At 35.1% G+C, this 12,307-nt stretch overlaps 1 protein-coding gene across 1 annotated transcript in view; it reads left to right on the plus strand.

The window, feature by feature from the left end:
• The window catches only part of Thsd7b (thrombospondin, type I, domain containing 7B), a 793,597-nt gene that overhangs the window by 709,374 nt on the left and 71,916 nt on the right, over positions 1-12,307 (plus strand). Inside the window, exon 16 of the mRNA XM_013030805.1 lies at positions 765-915. Within this exon, the coding sequence (XP_012886259.1) occupies positions 765-915 (151 nt within the window). The remainder of the gene's footprint in view (positions 1-764; positions 916-12,307) is intronic.

Genomic DNA, 12,307 nt, shown 5'->3' on the forward strand with positions numbered 1-12,307 from the left:
GGGGATGGTAGGGGGAAAACAATGGAGGGGCTAACAATGTTCAAGAGGAAGTGTACTCATTACCTCACTCATGTAACTGTAACCCTCTGTATAGTATCTTTACAATAAAAAAAAAAAAAAAACAAAAAAAAAGAATACATGGAAAGATGACAAAGAGCAAATTATAACTACAAAAGAGACATACAGAGAGATAGCATGCTGATGGATTTACAAGAGGATGAAAGGCCACCATTCTTTACTATGGGCAAAGTTTAGGAAGGTTTGGAAAAGTTGTTAAGAAAAAGTTTAAAAGAGCCCTAAGATATATGAAGGCTCTAACTACATGTATTATAAAATGGTGATTCTATTTAGAGAAGGAAAGGCTTCAAGATTTATTACAATAAAAGGAATAGTTATATTTCCAGGTCTCTCCAGACAAGGGAATTGCTTCACATCTGTAATCTCAGCCACTTGGTAGTATAGATAGGAGGATAACTGTTTGAAGGCATTCTCGCAAAAGGTTAAGAAGACCACATTCCTGATATTTTTTCCATTGTTTGTTTTTCCTTTCTGAATAAAGGGTTCCATATTGAGCTGTCACTCAATAAGAGCCCACTAGATGAAGAATAGTGTTTTCTATTTTTATGTCTTGGATATTTTTTGTGGATCTTGTTTTAAATTTAGCTATACCTTTCAGAGTCAGTAACTACAGAATAGTACAATAGCTTTAAGTATACTCTCCACTGTTTTAAGCAATCAGTCTGTCTTCTGGTTTTGCCTAACAGATGTGTGAGTACTGCGAATGTTGAAGGAGAACCGATGAATACTAGTCTGTGCAACCAGAATGAAGCACCCCCAGAAACCCAGTCTTGTTCTCTCCTGTGTTCCAATGACTGTGTCATGTCTGATTGGGGAACATGGACCACATGCCCTCAGGTAATTATTTTTCTTATTCCCCTACTTTTCCAGTGCCGCCTTCATTATTGTTCTCTATACATTCACAGTGCTGCTCTCCCTGAGCCTTTATCTAGTAACATGGGAATATAATATTTTTTCCTGAGGCCAGCAATAAATAAATACACACATAAATAAATAAGCAAGAAAAAATCTTGCATTTGAGACAGCAATTTAAAGTGCCATTGTTTCTTCCAAATCCTTTTGTATCATGGGAAGTTAAAAAAGGAAAATGAGCCTGTAATGATCATATAAGTATTTGAGAGCACACCCATTGTTAAAGGGATCTTCCTTAGCACAAAAATGACCCTCCTTATAATTTCTTAGATTTTTATCCTGGTGGAATCAATTACATCTTAAGAACCCAAATCTCTCTGCAATTTTGCTTTTGAGGATATGTTTTTGCTTTTTGCTGGTTTTTCAAAGATTATATGTTCTTTTACAACATTTCTACTTTTAAACTTGACAGAAGAAAAAAAACTACAATTCTTTACCATTTTTTTCTCCTCTTCTTTTATTTTTATAAAATGGAAATATAACAGGCGTATGGTGAAATAAATATTCTTTTAGTAGCAAACTTCAACTTAATTTTTCCAGAAGGTAAATTATATTATGTAAAACTCCTGTTTGTGTTTAAAGATTGACAAAAGGAGAATGGAGGCTAGGAACATAGTATATCGATTCAAGTAATAAGATGTTAAAATAAATATATTAAATTAAACTGATGTAGTAACAATTGTAGGAAGATTATAGAAATCTTTCTAAGAATATGGAGACTATATTTGAAATAACAATTTGCTTTTGTAGCTTGTAACTATTAATTGCTTATTAAATGGTATTACAACTCTAAGAGATTTCCCTGTCAATTTATTTTTAATCTGTTGAATTGTTCTGGGGGCAAAAAAAAGCTAATAAAAATAAAACGTGCAGAATGGTTTTACTACTAAGTCACTTACATTGTGCATAATTTGAATATAGAAGTTAATAGTTATTTACCATTTATATTTTGAGCAAAGTAGTTGTAAGAAATAATTTTTAATTCGTGCACTAAAACTCCAATTTAAATACTATTATTAGTATATTATTCAACTGAAGATATTGGGCTTTAAAAAGCTTAAGAAGTTTGCAAAAAGTTTTAGATGTGGTAAGTGAAGAGCTAAAATGGATCTTACTTGGTCTGAAGAAGTCAGAGCCTTTGATCTTATAGCAATTGCTCACTTACTGTGGAAAAAGAAGTTAGGTTTAGTATGAATAGTTCTCTTTGTTTAAAGTGGATTGTTTATTTTAAGGGCAAAACTATATGTCTTATGTGTCTGAAAAGTGTTTTCTATGACTGAGTACATAAACGCACACTTTAGAGAGTATGCTTGCATAGTGTGTGTGTAATCAGCCTACAGAAGAATTAGTAACCTGAAGTTTAATTAAACGTAGAGGCCGTGATCTTTTCTCCTTTCCTGTTCTAATTTACTCACAGAAGACTCCATTAAGCTCTAATTACTTTGCAATGAAAATGTTGCTCTCTTAAGCCCAGATGTCTGGCCACTGGGATGAAATTTTTATGAACATTTGTAGAAGATTGTGATTGCCTGCCAATCTGCATTTGATACTTTAGGATGATTATTTTCTTTGATCTTTGATTTTGCAAGTGTAATAAATTTTTCTATTTTTGGAATGCTTGGAAATTGGAGATGGACAATATATTTTATCCTCCTTTTATATTTCTGGAGGAGGATATAAACAACTTCTTGTCATCATGACAAGAATATTTATGTATTTCTGGGTTACACGTAAGAAGAAGAAGCGGAAGAAGAAAAATGAAGAAGAAGAAGAAGAAGGAGAAGAAGAAGAAGAAGACAACGATGACAATAACTTTCATTGAGAATCTTTAGGCATCTAACAAAATGTTGAAACCATGACAGGCTAAGCACCATTACAACAGCATGCTAAGATGTTAGAACACTCTTCTGTGGTCCTCAAGTCTGTCTAACAGAGAAGTAATGTTTTCTCTCATATGTGCTCCGGTGGGCTCCAATATAAATGGTGACCTCAAAATGGTAACAGGAATGGGAATCAGATTTTGTATCTGATTATTCCCCTCTATCTAAATATGTTGCATAATTTTATTAGTTTGAAAGTCATGGCATGACATAATGCCCAAACATATTAAGAACTTAATTAGAGCTTAACAGTGATGATAATGTTGATGATGTTCTTTGCAAAGCAGGAAGCAAAATCATTGTTCTTGAAGTATAATTAGCAATTTAATGCACATTTCCTGAGCAAAGGAAACAATTACTTCACAATCTTTCTGTATTATAAGAGCTGACTTAAGGAATCTGTGTTTACTACTATTTCACCTACTTCTTCTTCATTGTGACCTATGTTAATGCAACCAGTTCACTATATTTGGTTATATTTTCCCCTCCCTAGGAACTCTTGAGAGACAAACACCAAAACAAATCTTAATAATGTTTAAACTTTTGAGTTAATATGTATTCTGAGTAATGTAGAATTACTTACTTAATATAGTATTGAAAAAAGAAGAGAAGGAGTAAAGGATCAAGTAGACAAGGAATCAAAGACAGCCAGAAAAATCCTTACATTTTTCATAATCCAACTGAGAAACAAGAGAAAGTTTAACAGTATATTGTATAAGCTACATGAAAAAAATTTTTCCCCACCTTCCATAAAATAAGTTATTACTTGATCTCATAGGAATGGAATGTCATGTTCTTTACTGAAAAATGATTTTTGTCTAAGTTAATATCAATACACCAAAATAAGGCATCAAATAGTACCTTTAAATAACTGTTACTGACCTGAAAGTCTCTGCCAATTCAAAAGGGTAAATAAGACATTAACAACATAGTGAACTTATTAAAATTTGTATAAGTCAGAACCAGAGTAAATAGATCAAATACAACCAACCACAATTCAAGGAGGAATTTGAGGAAAATGGGGAAAATGTTTTATTTGATGTTTTTGTCTTTTTCATGCTCTCATAATCTATGTACATATTGGTGTCCAACTTACTCAGTTTTGTGCACTGCTTTAATTTAAAAGAACCTTATGGAATTGTCTATACACATTTCTTCCAAACAACTTTATTCTTAGAGGTAAGATCAGGTGTGTATATAAATTCATACATATGAACATATGTATGCATATATATGCATAATTTAATGTGTACACATACATGTAATAGTTTAATATTTATTATATGATTTTTCTCCTTTACCTACTTTTGTTCATTTTGATCCTGATCTTATATCTTTCAAAATTGAACTGAGTATTTACAGAATCACATACTCTTCAAGAGATGTTTATAGGGAGAGATGAGGGAGAACCACGACATTGATTAAGATGCATTCATAAAATGACCTGTTGAACCCCCTTTGTACAACTCCTTAAAGATAATACAGAAAATTCAAAAGAAATGCTATAAATTTCTGGAGCATTTGAAATTGCTCAGCTTGATTTAAAGAGTCTATTTTTATGCATGTGTTTAAAAGGGCTTATAGTTGCCTTTATTTATGCTACCCCAGTTTCCATAGAATAATACATATTTTCTTTTTTTTTTTTGTCGGTTGTGGGGCTTGAACTCTGGGCCTGGGTGCTGTCCCTCAGCTCTTCAGCTCAAGGCGAGCGCTCTACCACTTGAGCTACAGCGCCACTTCCGGTTTTCTAGTGGTTTATTGGAGATAGGAGTCTCACAGTCTTTCCTGCCCGGGCTGGCTTTGAACTGCGATCCTCAGATCTCAGCCTCCTGAGTAGCTAGGATTACAGGCATGAGCCACCAGCGCCCGGCAATAATACATATTTTCTATTGGTGGCTTGGATTTTTGGCAAAGGAATTAATTTCTCAAACAATGCTATTGATAGGAGAAAGCAAAGGTCTTGGGATAAATTTTCAAACTCATGTATGTTTTGCAGAAGCAAGACTTTGAAACTCCTCTACCAGAAAGGTGCCTTGGGTTTAAAAAAAAAACCCTGTATGAACTTTAATTGATTCACAACATCAAGCCAGGCGTTCTCTCCCCTCTATAGTGGGAACTAGAGACACATTGAAGAGTTGTCCAAACAAAACCTCATGATCAAACACAGACTCCAGTCTTTGTACTGTCACCAACCTCTGGAGAAGGATCACAACAGAAGACTGCAAAGAAACAATACAGGATTTAAGTGTAATAAACTCTGTATTTGATCAAAGCCTTACTATTGCGCTTGGAGAATATACTTTATTCCTAGAATTTACTCTTTTATCTAATTCTTTATGTGTGCATGATGTGCTAGTGAAAGCCAGTGCAGAACACTGCCCTTATTCCTTCAAGCAAAGAAAACTCTAAAAGAAAAGAGGAAATGCTGGCTAATTCTGTGATGTGATCCATAATTAAGCATTGAAGTTAAGCAAAATCCTCCTTTTTTTTCTCTTTCATTGTCCAGCGCTTTGCAATACTTTTATAAGTGCTGTTTCAGTGAAGCAATTTACCCCAACTTTTACTGCTAGTGTTCAGCTCCAAGCACTCCTTCTCCTCGACTAACATTCTCATAAGTAGATGGCAGCCTGTGTTTGTCAGGAGGACACATCTAAGGATCAGGACCCTTAGGCTGCCTAGGGCTTTTTTTTTTAAACTCATAGCTGAAAGGCAGAAGACAATGATGGTAATTTTTTATAATCTGAAAAGTAAATTCTGTTTTTTCCCCTGCCAAGCTGATATTATTGTCTTCTCGAAGACAATAGTTCATTACTCCAAGTTCTTCAGAAGAGTCTTACCCCATGTGCAATGAGCTGTAATATCACTTAAAGCCAGTCTTATTTCCAGAATAACAAGGCACCGAAAGGAGGGCACCTCATTTCATGCTCAGAAAATTAGAATCTGATAAAAAGCAGTCTCTGGGCTGCTTCGTTTTCTGAAATTTAATATGCTTGTTATCATTCTCTTTTATACAGCTTGATTTCTTTGATTTTTCACTACCATGCATTTAGAGTACAGAAAAAGGGTTCTATTGCTCTCAAACTTTTCTTTCCTTCCCCCTAACTCTTCTACCTCTGCCTCTATTTTATAATAAAAGTTCTCCACTTAAAGTAGAAAAAATCACTTGGGCGTAAGTGGCTCACATCTGCAATCCTAGCAATTCAGGAAGCTGAGACCTGAGGATAGTGGTTTGAAGCCAGATTGGGCAAGAAAGTATGCAACGTACTTATCTCCAATTTACCACCAAAAAGTCTGAAAGTGAAGCTCTAGCTCAAGTGGTAGAGTGCTAGATTTTCACCAAAAAAGCTCAGAGACATCATCCACCCTTTGAGTTCAAGCCCCAAGTCCAGCAAAAATTAAAAGAAAAAGGAAAGTTGTATCACATCAAGCACTGATGGCTCTAGCTACTCAGGAGGCTGAGATTTGAGGATCATGGTTTCAAGCCAGCCTGGGCTGGAAACTCCATGAGACAATTACCTACAATTAACTTAGAAAAAAATGCAAAGAAGTAGAGCTGTGACTCAAGTGGTAGAGTCCTAGCCTAGAGCACAAAGGCTCAGGGAGAGAACCCAGGCCCTGAGTTCAAACCCTAGGGCTGGCACAAAAAATAAAAAAGTATGAATTACATTTCACATTTTCCTCTTTTGTGATTCCATAGCTGCATATCCAACAAAAAATCTGTTTTGGGAAGATCAAATATATTTGAGGAAAATATTTCATTCTTACTGAAAATGTACAGTAATGCTTTCTTTCCATTATTCCCTGATCAACAAACTATAACAACTATTTACCTAGCATTTGCACTGTTAGGTATATAAATAATTTAGCAATACTTACTTTATACAAGATGTGGGCACAGTTATATGCAAGTACTCTTCTATTTTATAGAAAGTACTTGAGAATCCACAGTTATTGGTATCCTTGCTATGGAGGATTATGGGATGGCTCTGTCACAGATCACAGGTGACTATACACCCCACATTTCATATCATTTATTCACAGATATTTGTATCTTTCATTGTAAAAGGTAATGAAGAATCACAACTCAACCTACCCACAGTATTTCTGATAATTTGTAGGTTTGTGTTTTTCAGAAAATTACCATCATGGTTCTCCTACACAATACCTCAGTTCATTACCTTATTAGTGGTTCCACTTGATTTTAAGGCCAGTTTACAAAGAACTGTCAAAGTTTCATTTCTAGCCACGTTGGAATGTCACTAGATACCTTCCAATTGCACTGTATTTATCTTTCCATCACAAACAACTTTACACAGCCCAAACATATCAAACCACAGTTGTGAGATATTGGATGATAAGAAATGTTGAACTATCTTCAATAAGAGAAGAAACCAAAATGAGATGAACCTCAGGACTCAGATCACAGAAGCACTTTCTGATAGCTAGAGATACATTTCAAGCAGTAGTACAAAGAATAGGATCAGACAAGACCATGCTATTTCCAGATATCAGAGCCTGAGAAAAATGAGAAGCTGGAACTTGGATGTCAAAAGGTGGAAGAGTAAGGGAGTAGGCAAAAAAAAAAAATCTAGATATCTTCATAAGCTTGACTTTTGGAGTAAATATTAATTTGTATATACATAGAGTGAAAACTCCCTTAGTATAGGCAAACTATTTCTTTTGGAGAGCTTCATGCTATAACCATTCCAACGCATACAGACCTAGGACACAGTTGAATTCCACAGGCTTATACAGAGATACCATTTAAAGTCCTCAGACCATCTGATAATAACCTTACAAAGGACAGAGCTCAGAAAGAAGCTGGAATTATAAATGAAGTTCACTCTAGAACTTCCCTAATAAAATTTATATACAAACTTTAGAGGAATCTAGATTATCCACAAGTCAATTCATATCCTTCCAAAACAAATACCAAGACATTAAAATCGGAGTCCAAACCCTCAAACATTAAACACTGAAACATTCACAATTTCAGGGAATGGTGAGCAACTAGAAGGGAGAATGATAGGGTCCTAGTTCATTCAAATTATATTTTGGTTCCTTTTTGAAGATTAATAATTTCTATCTTGGTCTTTGAGCTGGTTATATAGATATTTTCACACTGTAAAATTAATGGAGCTTTATCCTTTCTGTTTCTGATTCCCAATGGCAATATATGTAAAGAAGCAGCTGACTATAATCCATGACAAGAAGAAAACCAAATACTAAAAAGTGGAAATAATTTTTAATGTGTTCATAAGAGTCTCCATTAAAAATTTTTTGTATATTAAGTTTTCCTTTTATTATTATTATTATTATTATTATTATATGGGTTTTCCTTTTATTATTATTATTATTATATGGGGCTGTTTTAAACTCATGGCCTCAGAGACTTTATTAATTGATACAGAACAAAATGAAAATTATAGTTAACTGGTCACTGACTTCTATTATATTCCTGAGGTTCACCATGATACTAAGTGACTCATAAACATTGTGAAGCTTTTACTGAGATTATCTGTAATATTTTTGGTATAATGGAACAAAAAGATAAGATCAAAACAGAAATAAGAACAAGACATCTGAATTATATATTAAATTATATTGAAATTGTATCTACTCTTACCTATTAAGGTGGCAGATTGTCACACAGATGGCAATTAGAAATATAGATGACTTTTTGCTACCCTCTGTCTTAAACAATCAAATATATTTATAGAAGTTCGGAATCATATATTTATCGAAGAAATATTAATCATTTTACCTTTTTATTAGATTATTGCTTCTAAGAATGAGGTACTGTGTGTGTGTGTGTGTGTGTGTGTGTGTGTGTGTGTGTGTGATGGGACTTGAACTCAGACTGGGTGCTGTCCCTTGGCTCTTCAGCTCAAGGTTAGTGAGTCACACACTCACTTCTGGTGGTTTATTGGAAATAAGAGTCTAATGGACTTTCCTGCCTGGGATAGCTTTGAACTGTGATCCTTAGATCTCAGCCTTCTTAATAGCTAGGATTACAGGCATGAACTCAGGCTGCAAGCTTGAGGTACTCGTTAATTGATAGGTTTTAGTTATGAAAAATTACTCCAAGAAAGTTGGAATGGTTTTCTGAATGTTTGGTCATTGTGATAAAATTTTAAGTTCAAGTGCATTCATGTATTTGAGATTATATTTCTACTCCCTTTCATACTATTGGAGGCATCTTTACACAAGCTGCAATCTTCAATTATTCATTATACTAAGTTTGAGGGTTTTTGTTTTTGTTTTTGGTCGTGGAGCCTGAATGAGCCTGGGTACTGTCCCTCAGCTCTTCGGCTCAAGGCTAGCATTCTACCACTTGAGCCACAGCACCACTAAGGGCTTTTTCTGTTTATGTGGCACATGAGGGCCTCATGCATGCGAGGTAAGCATTCTACCGCTGAACCACCTAGCCAGCCCCTACTCAAAACTTTTTTTAATCCTACCTACTCAGGAGGCTGAGATCTGAGGATCACAGTTCAAAGCCAGCCTGGGCAGGATAGTCCATGAGACTCTTACTCCCAGTTAGCCACCAGAAATCCAGAAGTGGAGCTCTGGCTCAAGTGGTAGAGTCCTAGCCTTGAGCTGAAGAGCTCAGGGACAGTGCCCATGCCCAGATATGGAGAGCCACGACTGACAAAAAAAAAAAAAGTTATCATTCTAGTGTAAAAGTTGTTCTAAAATATTTAATATTCAATCTAAATATTAAGTATATTTATAGTTTTTATGTTTTTGATACTTTCAAAGACAAATTATATTATATAAATTATATATATATAATTATATAATTCTTATAAAGCTCAGTATCAGCAGAATATGATGATTTAGGCTGCAATCCCATCAGCTGGGAAGCTGAGTCTGGAAGTTTCTGAATTCAAAGCCAGCTTAGGTTACATAGTGAGTTTGAGGCCAGTCTGAAGTATAGCAGAAGACCTTGAGTCAAAAAGCCAAACCATAGGTCCCATGGTTTCCCTTATTTGCAATATCTAGTATATGTATGAGTCAAGCGGAAAAGGTCAGATAATGTGATGTCAGGAAAATGAACCCTTAGATATGTATTTTAATGTTTTTTTCTTTCATGCATGTGTTTCTAACGCATTTATAAGATTATCTCTTTGTTGTTTTGTATGTCCCTCCCCCACAGTATAACCCCTGCTTTCACTATATTTGATGTCAGTATAACTTGTGGAGGAGATGGGGAAAAACCAGTTGTTTAAGGATACAGGTGGACCTGTTGCAACAATGAGAAGTACAAGTTGTCATGTCTAAAACGAGCTTTACAACGTTGGTGCGGGGAGGGGGAAGGAGAAGGATTGGGATTGGGGGGGGAGGAGGGAGGCTGGGAAGGGATGTGAAGGGTAAACAAAGGAGGAGGCTGCAATGCTTGGTAAGAAATGTATGCATTATCCTGCCCAGGTAATTGTAACCCCTCTGTACAGTATGTTCACGAATAAAATAAAATTAAATTAAAAAAAAAAGCCAAACCACAGGCTGGGAAGTTGGCTCAGTGGTAGAGTGCTTGCTTTGCATGCATGAAGCCCTAGGTTCAATTCCTCAGCACTACATAAACAGAAAAAAATCCAGAAGTTGTGCTGTGGTTCAAGTGGTAGACCACTAGACTTGAGATGAAGAGCTGAGGGACAGTGCCCAGGTCCTGAGTTCAACACCCACAACCAACCAAAACCAAAACCAAAACAAAGCCAAACAGCTAGAGAGAACGCGAGATATCACATAAAATATCAAATATACTTTGTTTTACAAAGTAAAACAAATTTCTTCTTTATGTCTTATAGGATCAGAAAAATAATTTATAAGTCAGTAACATTGAGCCAACATTGAGCTGAAGGCTGAGGGATAATGTCCAGGCCAAGAATTCAAGCCCCACAATCAACCAAAAAAAAAAGTATTTATAAAATTATACTTTATTTAGTTCTGTGTTTAAACATCATTTTCTGATTGCTCCTGAAAACCAAAATGTTACAATCATGGTTGAACATAAACAGATCAAATATCACAGTGCAAGTTGTGTCTCATTTCAGATTTATCTCACATTTAGCTAAAAGGATTTCAACCAAATTCATCAAAACACATACACTTAATGACAGAGTTGTGTTATATTTCCCTAACATTAGTCATATATATATATATATATATATATATTTACTATAAAGGTGATATACAGAGGGGTTACAGTTCTGTAACTCAGATAATGAATGCATTTCTTTTTGAACAGTGTCACTCCTTCCCAATTTATCCCTCTTAGTCCCCCACCCCCACCCCCCGCCACAAGTTGTATAGCTCATTTTCAACATGGTGTTTAGTATCATTGCTGCATTTGTTCACCCTTTGTCCTACCCATTCTGTGCTCCCCAAAACAGATAAACTGACAAACAGGACAGAAGATAAAGAAAGCGAAAACAGCAACAAATTAAAAATAACTACTGTTTCCATTTCTTGGAGTTGATTTTCATAAATATCACTTTATATGTTCATATGCACATAGCTATTGAGCATTTGTGATCCTCTTCTAAGAGTATCTTCCTTTGGTCTCACTGTCTAGAAACCTGTGTGATTTATCATGTCCCAGGGTATGTATTTTTTTTATCTTTTACAATTAAGTGTGTTTATGTGTAGATTTATAGGCACATTCTAGTTTCCCCAAATGAGGAAAACCAGAGACGATATGTTTCTTTGGGTCTGGCTTACTTTACTTAATATAATTTTCCCCCTAATCTTTCCATTTGCTTATGAATGGTACAATTTCATTCTTCCTTATGGAAGCGTAGAAATCCATTGTGTTTGTACACTCTGTTTTCTTGATCCATTTGTCGACTGAGGGGCATTTGAGTAGACTTCATATTTGGCTATGGTAAATAATGCTGCAATGAACATAGTTATGCTGATTGCTCAATGTGGCCTTGTTTGTGTTCTATTGGATAAATGCCCACGAGTGCAATTGCTGGGTCATAAGAGAAGTTCTATGTTGAGTCCTTCAAGGAACCTCCACACTGCTTTCCATAGTGATTGAAAATTTTACATTCACACCAAGAGTATAGTGGCCTTCCCTTTTGGCCACATACCCACCAGTATCTGAAATTATTAGTTTTCTTGGTAATGGTCATTCTAACTGGGGTGAGAATTTCAATATAGTAATGTAGTTTTGATTTTCATTTTTTTAATGGCCAGAAATTTTGAACATTTCTTCATGTGTTCATTCTTATTTCTTCTGAGAAGTCTCTTAAGTCCTTAGCCCATTTATTAATTAGATTGTTGTTACTTGAAGGATTGGGATAAGAAAGGTAAGTTTTTGAGCTCTAAGTATATGTTAAATATGATGCCCTTATCTGATTCATAGCTAGTAAAAAAAAAATTCCCATTCTGTGTGTTTTCTTCCTTCTTCTTCTTCTTCTTCTTCTTCTTCT

The sequence above is a fragment of the Dipodomys ordii genome, unplaced genomic scaffold (genome assembly GCF_000151885.1).
Source record: "Dipodomys ordii isolate 6190 unplaced genomic scaffold, Dord_2.0 Scaffold133, whole genome shotgun sequence".
Taxonomy (NCBI): Eukaryota; Metazoa; Chordata; class Mammalia; order Rodentia; family Heteromyidae; genus Dipodomys; species Dipodomys ordii.